This window comes from Pezoporus occidentalis, unplaced genomic scaffold (genome assembly GCF_034315485.1).
Source record: "Pezoporus occidentalis ecotype Australia unplaced genomic scaffold, CSIRO_AGI_Poc_V1 ctg85, whole genome shotgun sequence".
Classification (NCBI taxonomy): domain Eukaryota; kingdom Metazoa; phylum Chordata; class Aves; order Psittaciformes; family Psittacidae; genus Pezoporus; species Pezoporus occidentalis.
In genome coordinates this window covers 1,007,485-1,021,672 of record NW_026916212.1, presented here as the reverse complement: position 1 = coordinate 1,021,672, position 14,188 = coordinate 1,007,485, and the positions used below count along the sequence as shown (strand labels likewise).

At 45.1% G+C, this 14,188-nt stretch overlaps 1 protein-coding gene across 3 annotated transcripts; it reads left to right on the top strand.

Moving 5' to 3' along the window:
- Nucleotides 1–2,271: 2,271 nt before the first annotated feature.
- Nucleotides 2,272–8,701, top strand: FST (follistatin). Of its 3 annotated transcripts, none has more exons than XM_062604291.1 (6): nucleotides 2,272–2,550; nucleotides 4,526–4,717; nucleotides 5,124–5,342; nucleotides 5,704–5,928; nucleotides 6,961–7,116; nucleotides 7,919–8,701. In XM_062604291.1, the coding sequence occupies exons 1-6, from the start codon at nucleotides 2,469–2,471 to the stop codon at nucleotides 7,999–8,001; spliced, it is 957 nt and encodes a 318-aa protein (XP_062460275.1). In that variant the 5' UTR covers nucleotides 2,272–2,468; the 3' UTR covers nucleotides 8,002–8,701. The 3 variants fall into 3 exon arrangements, with proteins under 3 accessions (XP_062460275.1, XP_062460272.1, XP_062460274.1); XM_062604288.1 differs by having other exon boundaries at nucleotides 6,961–7,191; XM_062604290.1 differs by lacking the exon at nucleotides 2,272–2,550 and adding an exon at nucleotides 3,438–4,050 and having other exon boundaries at nucleotides 6,961–7,191.
- The last annotated feature ends 5,487 nt before the right edge of the window (nucleotides 8,702–14,188 follow it).

Here is a 14,188-nt window from a genome sequence, read left to right as displayed (position 1 = left end):
CCTGAAAATGCCTCTCTATAATTGAAAACATTATCAGGATAAACACCGTACTGGCCAATTATTAAAAAACACAGACAAACGCGTTAAGAAAAGGTGCGCCTCGCCCCGCAGCACGCACGGCACCGCGGCCGGGCTGTGCCCCTCCTTCGGGAGCAGCCGCCTGCGCTCCCCGCCCTGCAGCCAGGACCCCCCTCCTCGAACCCCCCCCATCCCAGGACACCATGCTTGGGTGGGAAGCGGCTCGGCCCCCGTCCTGCCGCGGAGGGGAAGCGGGGGGGGGGGGGGCGGCGGGATGTGCAATACGTTGCTTCCAGAGGTGCGCAGCGGAGCTGCGACGGCCGGACCCCGCGGAGCGAGTTGGAGGGGACTCCGCGGGAGCGCGGAAGGGTGCGGCGAGGACAGCCAGGCCGTCCCCGCTGCCTCTGCGGGCCCAGCGCCCCTTCCAACAACCCCCGTCGCACCCCTGTCGCACCCCCCCCACCCCCCCCCACGACGGCCCGATCCCGCCTGGCTCCCCCGGTGCCCGCACAGCCCGTAACAGCCGTGCCAGTGGGGACCAGCCCCGGGGTGGGGGGGAGGGTGCACCTTGCTCCCCTCATCCATCCTCTCCGGCAGGAGAAGCAGGGTTTGGAAGCAGCCCTTCATCCGCGACGAAGGGGTGCAGGGTGTTTTGGTATTGTTAGTGTCTGCCATTAGAGGGCACTAAGCAACCCTGCATTAACGCTGCTCCTGAGAGCGGGGAGGGAAAGGAAGGGGGAGTTGGGGGGGGGGGGGGAGAGTGGCACCAATTTGGGAAAAGACTAAAAAGGATGTGGAGTCCTGGAGCTTCTGAAGTGCTCAAAATGCCCGAGAGCTGCTCAGGACGATGATCATAATAACAAAAAAAAAAGGAAAAAAAATGCAGCGAGGTCAATCATTTACCAGTCTGCTTCTTAATGCGTGTGACCGCAGGTGGTACCGGGGGACATTGTGATTCATGCCCACTTTCAAAGCGGGACCAGGGCCCGATCTGAGGCACCCAAACAACTGTCTTCTAATATTAGCACGGCTGTATTTCTGGATCTATTATAGTCTGTCCAGACAGATCCCATTGTAATGGGATCTTTTATTAAAAGATTAGCACTATCTCCTGCAGTTGGTGGAAAAAAATCTGTTATCACTGAGTTATTTGCAGTTGTGGGGAGGGGGCGGGGGGGGGGGGGGGGGGGGGTTGCGCGGTACCGTGGGGCGGGAGCGGGAGGAGGGGTGTGGGGAGGGCCCGGCGGAGGGCGCGGGCGGCCGCGGCGCACCGGCCCCTGACCCGGCACTGTCCGGGCATTCCTGTCTGCATACTTCGCAGTCTGTTGTGCTTTGGTGGCTCAGAAAAGCGAAAGAATCGAAATTTAAAAGGCAGCTTTTGAATAAACAATACCATTTTCCGTTAAGTAATCGTTTTGTATAAAAGGAAATATCGCCTACTCAGTTTCATTCAGCGGTGCCAAAAAATGTTATAAATGAGAGACCGCCAACTTTTCTAAGGGGAGAATAATGCCAGACTGTGCTTAATAAACTAGTGCCCTAGAAGTTCATTATCGATGTTGCAATCTTTTCTGATTCTGAAAGGAGACCGCCTACGTCGCCCCCATTCCCGTCTCGTCCTCCCGGGCTCCCACTGAAAAGGCTGTCACTTGGGCACAGCCCTAGGTATTAAACTTTTATTTGGTTCTTTTTCCCTTTTCGATATTTTGTTTTTCTGTCGGTGGTTGTTTTGGGGCTTGGGCAGGTCGGTGGGCTGGTACGTTCAGGTTGGGGTATTTCGGGGGCCGATTCCCGCTGAGCCAGCAATGCGCGCCCCAGCCGCCCCTCGCGGGCGCGGGGAACAAGGTTTAATCTTAGCAGCTGCTTCGCGCGAGGACGACAGCTCTCCGCGGCCGCGGAACCCTCCGCGCCCCGCCCCCCCCCCCCGCTCCCAACGCTTCTCCGCAAAGGGGGCGAGGGGCGCCCCTGGAGAGGCCGCGACCTCCCCGGGTCTCCAGTTTGCGAGGGCGCGGGGGACTCCGCAGCGGAGGCGACGAGGGGCTCGCTCTGCCGTCCGCGGCCGTGCCGGAGGGCTCCGGCTCCTGCGGCGAGCGGGGCTGCGCGGGTGCGCGCCGGAGCCTGCGTGCACCTAGAGCAGATAATTGGAGAGGGCTTCCAGAAGGTGGAAAATGTCACCTGATTCACACTGAACTTTTTAAATCTCCCCACCCCCGAGCAGACACACACACACGCGCACACACACACACACACACACACACGCACACACACACACATTAGGAGACCGCCCACCGCAGACAGCTAGGACCCCCGTATAGATTTAAAGAGAGACTGCATTCAGAGCCTGACGTTCATTCAATAGAGCGATCATAAGCAGGCTGGTTAGTGCTCGCTCCCTCTCCCTACTCCCCCTCACGCCGTCTCTGTGTCTCTCACTCGCTGCTACACTGAGGATGTTAAATCAGAGAATCCAGCCGGGCATGCTCTTACTCCTGATGTTTCTGTGCCACTTCATGGAAGATCACACAGTGCAGGGTAAGACCAGACTGTTTATTCGCAGATGCGTTTCTTTATTATTACTACTATTGCTTTCCGTCTTTCGGGCACGGTCTCGTTGGCTGCGGTGTTAAGCGCCTCTCTCCAAGGTCCAACAGGACAGAAGTTAACTGGGCATGGGATTGCTTTGTACTGAGGTGTCATTTAAATGCCTTTTTGATCGGATCTTCGCACTGCTCTGCATGGGCGCAGAGGACAGATAAGGATGTTTCTTGGTATTTACTGTTATTATGCAGCGTGAATGAAGAGCAGCATCGCGAGGGAACTTTCCCAGTCGCAGCTCCCGCTTGAGTGCTCAAAGTTTGTTGGTAATTTAGCTCAGATTTTTATCTCGCCTCCTTCCTGACGGAAGGAGAGGTGATGATGGGGAGCCCCACGATTACAGCTGACATTTTTAGGAACCAGTAAGTGGTCATTTTCCGGACATTCCTTTAATATTAGAATTTCCTCCTCCCCCCCCCCCCCTTTTTTGGTGTATGTGAATAAATGGTAGTGGTGTAAATTCCCCTGCACTGAAGATTAGGTTTAAATGAGTTGGTTTGGGGTTTTTTGTTGCCTTTTTTTTTTCTTGCGAGCAAAACAAACCCGAACCTGCTTTTTTGACAACTCTTAAGAGCCCTCTTTCGACACAAGGGAATAATGATTTTTAGTTTGGGGGCTTTTTCCCCGTATCTTGACTGTGCTCCAGCCCCAGCCTGGATGTCTTACCATTGCTTGTTCTATGTTTTTTAATTCCTTTTCTCTCCCACTAGAGCATAAATTAACCTAATGTGGGCAACAGTGAGGCGTAAAACTTTATTTTTTTTTTTTTAGAGGCGTTGTTTGTGCAATGATTTTTAGGGCGGGGGGGGGGGAGAGAATGAAGGGGGATATTCCCCCGCGCCCAGCGACATCCCGTCTGGCCGATCCTGGCCCTTCGCTGCCATTGGAGTAAGGAGGCAGGATCGAGACCTGGCTGGATTAGCACCATAATCAATTGGTACTGAGTTGCTGGAGAAGTCACATTGGTTATTCACGAGAGACTCATCCCAACCAAAACTCTCCAGCTGAAAAAGGGGGAGTTGCTTGGACTAATGTTCTTGGCTTGACTCCACGAATAACAGGGATACTAGTAAAAAAATAAAAAGGGGGAAAAAAAAAATCCCCAAACCCACTCTATCCGGTGTAAGGTCAGTGTACTTTCTTCTGAAATGCGTGCGGGAGAGACGGCACCTACAACTTTTCCAGCTTGATCGATTTCTAAAACTCTGTAGGGACCTCCTACTCTGTGTGCCCTTGTATTTTATGTACTTTGCTCACTTTTTGGGAGCTCTGCTGATTCATTTTAGTGAAGGAAAGACATTTGTTAATAGAAGCAGCAAAATGTGGGGATTTCGAAAGACCTCGCTAAGAGCAAATGTTCCCAATTCGTGCAGATTGCAAAATGGGCTGAGACTGAAACACTGTGCGGCACTAAAACAATGCTGCTGTGCAGCCACGGTGAGGAGGAGAGGGCAGGGGGAGGAGGAAGGAATTTGCAAGCGCGATTTTCTTTTTATTCCCTTTTAAATGCACATCCTTTTCAAGCCTCTGTCACGTGCCGGCAGTGCTCCTGCTCTACATATGGAATAAATACCTCCGAAAACTGCCTCGTCCTGCTTTGATCGGGTTTTCTCTGAGTTTCTTTTGGGGGAGGGTGGGTTTTGGGGGTTTGGTTGTTGGTGGTTGTGGTGGTGGTGGTGGGGTCAGTTTGTTGGGTTGCGGGTTTTTTTTTGTTTTTTTTTTTTTTAATTTTTAAATTTTTCGACTGCTCTCCCCAGTGGGCCGGAGTAGTTGCGGGTTATGAAACGGGACAAATAAAAGTAAACAGTCTAGTAAAAGTCACTGCGAAGCGCACGTGTTGTGTCTGGGTCACTGGCGACCGCCACTGACCCGGCTGGGTGTCTGCCTGTCTGTCCTCCCGGCCCCCCCGCAGCTGGGAACTGCTGGCTCCGGCAGGCGCGGAACGGCCGCTGCCAGGTCCTCTACAAAACCGACCTCAGCAAGGAGGAGTGCTGCAAGACCGGCCGCCTGACGACTTCGTGGACGGAGGAGGACGTCAACGACAACACGCTTTTTAAGTGGATGATTTTTAATGGGGGAGCTCCAAACTGCATCCCGTGCAAAGGTGAGGGGGTGCTGGCGAGCTGCTCTTGGCTGGGAAGCGGTGCAGACAGGGCCTGGGGGAGGAGGAGTTGGGAAGGAAAGGAGGGGGGTGACGGGGGCAGAGCGTTCTCCTCCCGCCTCCTTTCTCGCTGGGCCTTTGAGGGGCGTCTCATACCGGCCCCGGGATGGGTGAGGGAACCCCATCTCTGCTTGCTCGCCGGGAGGAGGGGAGCGACCTCTTCTTTACCCCCTCTGCCCCAGCCCTCAGCGGCGGGGGCAATTTCCCTGGAGTGGTGTTTCCCGGAGGGGGGTGAGGGGAAGGTGTTTGTGCTTTGGGGTCACAGTGTCTTTTTTTTCTTCAAGCAGTTTTGACACCAGGTCTGTTCTGCACACTCGGTACTAAAGTGGTGCCTCTTTCCTTCCATCAGAAACATGCGAGAACGTGGACTGTGGACCCGGGAAGAAATGTAAAATGAACAAGAAGAACAAACCTCGGTGTGTTTGTGCTCCGGATTGCTCTAATATCACTTGGAAGGGTCCCGTGTGTGGCTTAGATGGGAAAACCTACAGGAACGAGTGTGCCCTTCTCAAAGCCAGATGTAAAGAACAGCCCGAACTTGAAGTCCAGTATCAGGGCAAATGCAAAAGTAGGTTTGCATATCTAATCCCATCTCCCTCCAATGCCAAAGGGTGTGTGTCTGAGTGTAGGGAGGAGCTGTTGGATGTACTTCCCCACAGGAGCCAGAGTGGTGTTCCTAATGCTGGGAGACAGTAGCTAAACCATGCTCAGCAGACAAGGCCCTAGCTGGATTGAGGGTTCCTCACAGTCTAGCAGCACTTGTGTCCCACTAGCTACCCTGAGTTGGGAAAGTTCCCTCCAGCTGCCCTTAAATGGTGAGAGCCAGTGAAGGCAAATCTGATCATTTGTTTCATTGTGGCACCCTTTTACTCCTCAACAGGGCTCCAGGACCTCCTGTTAATCTCTGTGTGTTTCCATCTTTGTTTCAGAGACCTGTAGGGATGTCTTATGCCCCGGCAGCTCCACGTGTGTGGTTGACCAAACTAACAACGCCTACTGTGTGACATGTAATCGAATTTGCCCAGAGCCTACCTCCCCTGAACAGTATCTATGCGGGAATGATGGCATCACTTACGCCAGCGCCTGCCACCTGAGGAAAGCTACTTGTCTACTGGGCAGATCCATTGGATTAGCCTATGAAGGAAAATGCATCAGTAGGTATCTTGGTAGGAGGGTAAGCTGGGGGGGAGCTTCCTTGGTCAGCAGTTTCAGAGTACTGTGTGTGCAATTGGATGGACGTAGTGAGTGCTGGGGAGGAGGAGAGGCTTCCAGCAGCCTGGGTTAGTGCTCCCCACCAGAAGAAGGAGAGCCAGGGAGAGCTTTGCCCTAGAAAAGGCTGCGGAAGGGGTGAGGGAGTAGAGGGACTGTTTCTGCTTCTCTTGCTATCACTGTGGGTGCTGACATTAGTATCCAAGGGAGAAGTAGCCGCCATTAAATAGATGATGACATGGTTACAGTGTAACAAGGTCTCGATATTCAGTGGATCTGGATTCCTGGAAACAATTGTCTTCAAGTGGTCTTGGCAAAGCTTGCTTTAACTTAATTGGAAACATCTGATCACTTTTCCCTCTTTAGAAATAATATAGAGTTTGGAGACAGTTGGTGGGTGAAGATAGGAAAATAATCTCTGTGCATCCTGACATTTTGTACTGTGATTTCCAGAAAGGACTGATAGTGAAGCAAGTTATGAGGAAGCACCTTCAGGGCAGGCGCTGCTCTCCAAAACTGCTGAGGAAATTTGGGGGAGGCTGCTTTTAGTTGGCAAAGGCTGAGGTGAATTCTCTTTCCAGTCTTGTAGGCAACTACTCTGTGTGGGTTAGTTTAAAAATAATTGATTTAGAAATGCTGAATGTGTTGACAAATTCTGCACTTACCACTAATTTGGAGAGCTGAATTTCCACAGACTTCAAACAAAGCAGGAAAGTCATGTACAATAGGCAAATGTAATTCTGTATTCCCAGGGCCAAGCTCTGCTGGCACAGCTGTCTTTCCTCCCCCACATATAGACAGGCAATGGTGTCCGAGGGACTACTTGCTTGAGCAAAATCAGCAAGTATCATCGCATCTCCTGCATCTGAGCTTTGTCTATTCACAGTTCACAAGGGGAAAAGGAATTTGGGGTTGTTTGTTGTTGCTTTTCTTTTTTGTCTTTTCACTTACCTCTTGTATCCTGTGTGTATTTTTAGAAGCCAAATCCTGTGAAGACATTCAGTGCAGTGCTGGGAAGAAATGCCTGTGGGATTTTAAGGTTGGCAGAGGTCGGTGCGCCCTCTGCGATGAGCTCTGCCCTGAAAGCAAGTCAGACGAGGCAGTCTGTGCCAGCGATAACACCACTTACCCAAGTGAGTGTGCCATGAAAGAGGCAGCCTGCTCCATGGGTGTGCTTCTAGAAGTAAAGCACTCTGGATCTTGCAACTGTAAGTGAGATTTTTAACTCTGCAGACACTTAAAGCTTCTGAAGGCAATCCCTAGGTACTGAAGACTTACGCCTTTAAACATAAGAAAGCTCGACTTGGAGATTTGAGATACAGCACAGGTGACATATACGTATGTACCTATCATGCACACACTTTGGTTACTGATTAAATGCAATAGATCAACAACCAGCTGACCTTCAAGTTGGGTTTTTTGGGGATATTCAAAGGACAAGTCATTCTGTCAGAAAGGGGTTGCCCTAAGAATGTAATTCTAGTGATTTTTTTTTTTCCTACTTTGTCTGCTCTCGTGTGCTTCGCTGATTGCTTTATTAACGCCCTGATAAACTCTTAACTCGGTCCAAAAGAACAAGCCTAATGGTAGCACATGGGCATCTGGTTGAGCACAGTTGCCTCTTCTAACTCTGAATGAAGGACACAAAACAATTAAACCTAGAACGCAAGAGCGCTTTTCATTTGATTTCAGGAATCTGCCAATAAAACCTGAGCCATTGATTCTTCAGAACTTCCTGCAGTTTTGACTTCATAGATTACGTATAAAAAACCTTATTGCATAACAGCAGATGCCAAAGAGCATCTCACTACAAGTCGCATAAAATGCAACGCTGTATTATGGCTGTTCAGAGGGCTTTGAAAACATGCACTGAGCTGCTTCTGCGCTGTTGTTGTCCTTATTTAAACAACAGCTCCCCTGTATTCCCCCATCTAGCCATTAATGAAGACCCAGAGGACGAAGACGAAGATGAAGACCAGGACTACAGCTTTCCTATATCTTCCATTCTAGAGTGGTAAAAGCTCCATCACTTATTGGAACAGCCATTGGGCACAAAATCAATGTCCATACTGTACATAAGTGTATGCCTATTTATTTTGGGGAGAAAAAAAAAAAAGTATACATATAGTTGAGTCTCGTAGACATTTATTTATACTGTGTCATGTTTTATAATTTATACATAAAATGTCTGGTTGACTGTACACCTTGTTTTTTGAAGAAATTTATTCGTTACGGGAAGAGCAGTGTTATTTATTGTGAGGTCTCTTGCTTGTAAAGTAAAGCTTTTCTTTTTTCTTGCAAACTATAAAAGTCCATTCCTTAGAGCTTACCCACATGATCTCATCTGTTTCACTGATGTTAACTCTTTTCCACTTTAACAAACTTGCATGTTGGTTTCTATTATGTTTATTTATTGGATTTTCTTCTTGCCGGTTCTGTACGTAAAAGCTCCTCGGGTTTTTGTTTACAAGGAATCTTGACTGACCAAAAGGCGTTGTAACTGACTTAAGTATACTTCCAGGGTGCAGTGAGGCAATCTTTAAGGAAACTTCTTCCACTTCGCTTTCCTTTACTGATCACATCATGTACTGAAGTGATCTCAATGTTCTGAGCATTTATACTGTACTATACAAATTCCAGACCCAAAGAAATCGGATTATGAAGGTTGTTAACTACAGGGCTTACTGTAATAAGAATAAAGGTTTTATTTTATTTTTATTGTTTCGGGGTTTTTTTTGTAACATGCATAACTGTTTTATCAGGTGTTTCCTTTAAGATGGTCTTTCAGTACCACTTTCAAAGTTTTCTTTCCCAATCAGTGTGTCACTAAAAGTTATATCAAAGCTTTATCAGTTCAAGTTTCTTGCTTTTCATAATACTTTTTTTCTGATGCAATTTTATATTTTCAAACATGGCGAGTTAAATATAAATTCATTTAAATATATAGTTTTGTACTTTTCTACCATGTAAATGTGCAATGTATATAAAAGTTATAATGTGTATTTGTAAATAAATGATGAGTGAAAAAAAAAAATAAAATGGAATTTTCCTTAGAGGCAATCCTCAGCTTTGGTTCTAAAGGGTTCTTGCCCTCTGGTGCAAAGAAGACAGTATACAGGTGGTTAGGGGAAAGGAGCCTTGTGTGTGGCTAGCAGTGAAACACACTGGTTAAGGCCAAAGCTTTCAGCTGACATTGATTGAGGAAACCCTTTTTTTTTTTTCAGACAGGAGCAGTGTCTTCAGTTCATTGGCACTAATTTTAAATCCAGGTACAGTGAGTGAGGGGAAGAGATGCAGTATTTTTGTTTCCTTCTTCATCCACTAAATAAAAAGTCTCTCATTTCTTGGACATCTCTTAACTCCTTATTTCTAGGAGGTGTTGAATATATATTTGAAAGTTTGATGAGCTTCAGATCCATGTTACTGAGGTTGCAGTTGTATCACCATTTTAGATGACCAACAGAAAAAGCAAGGTGGGGCCTACTTGCCCAAATTCAAAATACGTAACAAGTAGTGCAAAAAAACACCTCACCAAAACCAACCAAAAACCAAAACCGTCAAAGAGCACATTACCATTTGGAAGTTACTTTTTCACAAAGGGAAGATAATCCTCAAGTTCTTTCTGGTGAATCAATATTCAAACTGGATGAACTGGACCCACTAAAGAATGAATACTAATACAGTGAACTGAAGAAAGGAAGCAGCCATAAGCACAGTAGGGACCAAAATCTACGTGGCTATGATGTTCTCCCAAATAAGGACCCATTTACCAAAATTTCTCATACCACATAAAACTTAAAAATGTACTTAAATACCTTATTCAGTGGTGGTGTAAATGCTTCTCTGAACTGAAGCCTAAGAGCAGAAACTGACTTAACCAATTTTTTTTTAAAGACAAATCATATTTGAAAGCTGTTCCTGCTGTAGTCTTCTGTGTATTTTTTTACTGTAAATACTAATTTGTTATAGATTGTTTAGCATTATCCAAAGCAAATATAATGTATTCCTTGATGCATAAAAGCTACAAGTGTGCATTTATAATATTGTATTCAAAATAATAGTAAAAAACATCTGCCCTTCATCCTCCTGTTGCTTCATTTAGACAAGTAGTCCCTTTGGAAGGAAGTACATGATGAGAGGAGCAAAGCAAGCAGGATTATAGTCTCCTGAGGGAACAGAACCCAGAATAAAAGATAACAGGGACTGGAGAACAGAGAGATTGAAAAAGAACCTCTCAGAAAATCTTTCAAGGAAATAACAAACCCATGACAATAACATAGAGACAAAATATTTAATGGATATGGAGAGTGTCAGAGGAGTTTTTTTCTCAAAATCAGATAGGTGCCAGCTACTTCTTTTCCAACAAAACATTAAAATACTGGTTTTAATTGTAAATATATTTACATGTCTTACAGAGAGACTCTAGCAGAGCAGGATTTCTGGGTTCTAATTTGATACCCTGCTGCTGGATCACAAAATAACTTTGAGAAAGTCACCGACAGACAAATTCAAGAACAGCAACAAGAATGCGAGGAAGCTATATTTACACATGTATGCAAAACCACCACAAAATTCTGCATCAGGTTTTTGCTGATAAAATGATCTAGAAGTTCTGCTATTGCATTTCCAAATTGCTATTGCTATTTCTATACAGCTGAGAACCTTGAAACCTACCTTGCCCCAAAGCCTGCGTGATGTACAGGTGAGGCACCTCCTGAGAGGCTTCATGAGGTAAGACTAACATACAACAGCCTCATCATGAAACACAACAGCCCCAGAGACTTTCTCCCAGAAACATGTCCAGAGGTTGTAGCAGCATGACTGCCAACGTCTTACATAATATCTTAGTTGTAGATAAGGCACTCTTCCGTGAACTGGGAGATGCATGTTCACTGCTAGTCTCTTTCTGAGGAGATCTTTCCCACACCTCCCAGGAGTGCATCTGCCACCAACTCCAGGTGAAGCGCAGGCTGGAGAACTGTCTGTCTTGCCTCCTGAAGCCATACTTCTGTACTGGAGAGGAAGCCAGATTCATTGAAAGAGGATAATTTGCAACCCTAATAGGTGCTCCTTTTGAAGAGGAAGTCCTGGGTTCTTGCCCGAGGGGCTGCCTACACATTTTGCATTTGTAATTGAGTAACATACGTACATAGTGCTTGAAGCAGGGGCCAGAATCCAGGTTGCCTCCCCTCCTCCTTCCCCCAGCAGGTAAGCACCTCCATCCTTGAGCTATGAAATCACGTTTAACTCTCTGCCTAAATCAAGATTACAAATCTCACATCTTTTTCTACACTGAGTCATACACCAGGAGAGGCTTTACTTTTTTAATCTCTTCAAGGCTTGTATATAGGGAATTTCCTGGGAAATGGAAATGTGAACTTAATTCCCTCAATCTAAGGAAAGTGCTGAATCCATTTTTTCTACCTCATGTCCTTCTTTTGCATATTTTTGATTTCATTTAGTTTTGCTTCTTTTCGTGATGCACATGCTATCCTGGTTTAAATGGTGACACAGAGATATATGGATGTCTAAGTACAAGAAGGTGGTTTCCAGCTCTGAAACTATATTGTACAAGATCCTAAAACCAGAAGATAAATACATTTTCAGAAATATCTTTCTCTTGAGTGTTTTCTGTTGTTTGGCATAGATGTTCCCTTTGCTGTAAATCATACTTCTGAAACTCTAGCTCAGTGGAGTTTACTTTGGTACTGAATCCCAGGCTTGTGAACTCCATTACAAATGCAGGCACACTAACACAGAGTGAAGCACGTATGTTTATAAACAGAAACCCATATTCGGGCACTTAAGTAAAATCAGCTTAATTCTAAGAAACCCAGCTTGAACCATTCGAACCATAAGACTATTGCCTCTAAAGCTCCAGTTCCCAAGCATATTTATCTGCACAATAAATGCAAGTGAGTATATAGAATTTTGGTCACACTCAAATGCTTTCCTGATACCTGTGTTCGTAAGACAGACATAAGAACAGTATCATGGACCTATTTTGCACCTTTTACAACTTTGCTTGCTTTCTGCCTGCTAATACACCTCAACTAAAACTACATTCCAAACCTCTCAGCAAATTTCAAACAGCTGCCATTTCTTTTTCTTTTTTTTTTATAACATAAAAATGTTTCCTTCTTTCCCTCCAAATGGGAATCAGGTGAAATTAAATTTCAGTATGCAGTGCTGTTCTCTAGGCAGTGACATTTTACTATACAATGAATCACCAGCACAGAAACATCTGTATCTTATCCCTTTGAAGAACTAGGATTCCATGCTTTCTGGTGAAGCATAAAATTTGTACATAGACCAAGGGGTTCACAAGGTATCAAATTTTAAATTCATAACTCCCTGAAGATAGGGAAATTACATTTTTTGTTTGATATTTGTGTAATTCCAAAGCCTGCCTGACCCATTATGGCAGCATGAATTTTGCAGGTACTATATGAAAAACAGTACGCATAAGTTAACTCTTTAATTATTAATTTTTTTTTTTTTTTTCCTTAGGTATAAATACAGAATGGACCCTTCTGGCTGGATTTTTCTGACATTTAATTGGGATCATCTGTATAATTCACATTCATTCATTATTCCTAAACAATGTGGCAAATGAAATTATCACACAGTGGAGAAATATGACATGAAAACAAGGTGTGAGCCATAATGTTCAGCTCAGAGACTGATTTGGAGTTAAAACTATGTTTGGGTCATTTTCCTGTAACCTACAGGTATGTTCTTTTGATCTTTTAATCTTTAAGTGGATTTGTTCACCTTCACCATGGGATTGAAAAGCACTAACATGTCAGAAAATTGAGTAGGAACTCTGGACTTTGATAACAGTTAATCAGACCTCCCAGATACTACAGGATAATGGAATTTAGGTGATCTAGCATAGATCTCAATGTGTAACGGCCCTCAAATTTCCACCAGTGCCACTCAGTAATAGCATCAGAAATTTCCAGTGCTTCAGTGAGGTCTGCAGCTACTCAGAACTCCTCAAAATGAAACTGCAGCACTCACATTCAAGAACTAAATTTTAGTCACCTGATTTTAAAAGACTTCTGAAAAATTTAAAAAATAAATATTGGAACTATTTTTTCATAGTGTGTTAGAGGTTCACTGCAAAAGCAGCATTTTTTTAAAAAATCATTCTTGTGTAGCATGGCTATATGCAAAAATGCAGTTTTACATAAGAACAGTGGTAATACATTTCCCAAGATCTATTAGCAATTTGGAATGGTCTCATTCAGATAGCAGTGTTCCAGTCAATTTTTTGCTGAGCTTCATGTTACGTACTCTACCATTTAAGTTTCAATCACTTGGTATTTCAAGAGGCATTTGGATCTACAAGGATGATGTTGGAAGGTGGCTGTTGTCAGAAAACATTTAGAAGATACTAAAACATGCTATCATTTGATTTCTGAATTAGAGCCATTGCTAAAAGAGGTCACAGGGCAAGACATGTAGATAAGCCAGATAGGTAGTTACGCAAGTCCTTGGACAATGTAGAAAAAGGTGGCACTGATGACAAGCAAGCCCAGCTGAGTCTTAGGAGCTGCAGCACCTAACTTGCAAGAAGAGCTTGAAGGGAGAGTTTCTTCTACCTGCAGAAGGGAAAGCTTTGGGGGCACCTCAGAGCTGCCTTTCCTACCTACAAGCAGACCATCGTATGGATGGAGACAGGGTCTTTGTAGCAGTGCACGGTAGCAGGACAAGAGACAACAGGCCGAATTTGAAACACTAGAAGTTCACACTAGGTATAAGGGAAACATTTTTCCCCATAAGGGCAATACAGCAGATCCTGACAACCCTACTAAGCTGCATTATCCTGTGATCCTATGAAGAGATATTTCTACCCACTTTTAAGAAAGTCTCCAAAATCAGAAAGGAATGTCCAGTTAAAAGAGAACAATCCCCTCAAGAAACACTGAAGGAACAGTCATATCACCAGAGCTGTTGGATGCAATTGTCAGCAGGAATATAAAATTTTCCTTCTCTAGTATGTCTTTTCCTTCCCTGATTCTGAAGTGATCTAAAATTTCCCATTAATGCTATTTTCCCACTGATTTTAGTAAAAGCTTTTGCTGTTCAAGGAATGCAGTATCTGATAACTAGAATATTCATCCTGTGAGGAGTAGAATGTGTATTGGAGAACATGCAAGCAAATGAACAAAAGTTTCTGTCTGTATTTTTAAGTCAAAA

Bases quoted from the DNA above. Each gene is read 5' to 3' on its own strand.
- FST (XM_062604288.1), top strand. From the start codon at position 2,469: ATGTTAAATCAGAGAATCCAGCCGGGCATGCTCTTACTCCTGATGTTT. The intron at 2,551-4,525 runs GTAAGACCAGAC...GCCCCCCCGCAG, and splicing joins GGAAGATCACACAGTGCAGG to CTGGGAACTGCTGGCTCCGG. The intron at 7,192-7,918 runs GTAAGTGAGATT...TCCCCCATCTAG, and splicing joins GCACTCTGGATCTTGCAACT to CCATTAATGAAGACCCAGAG.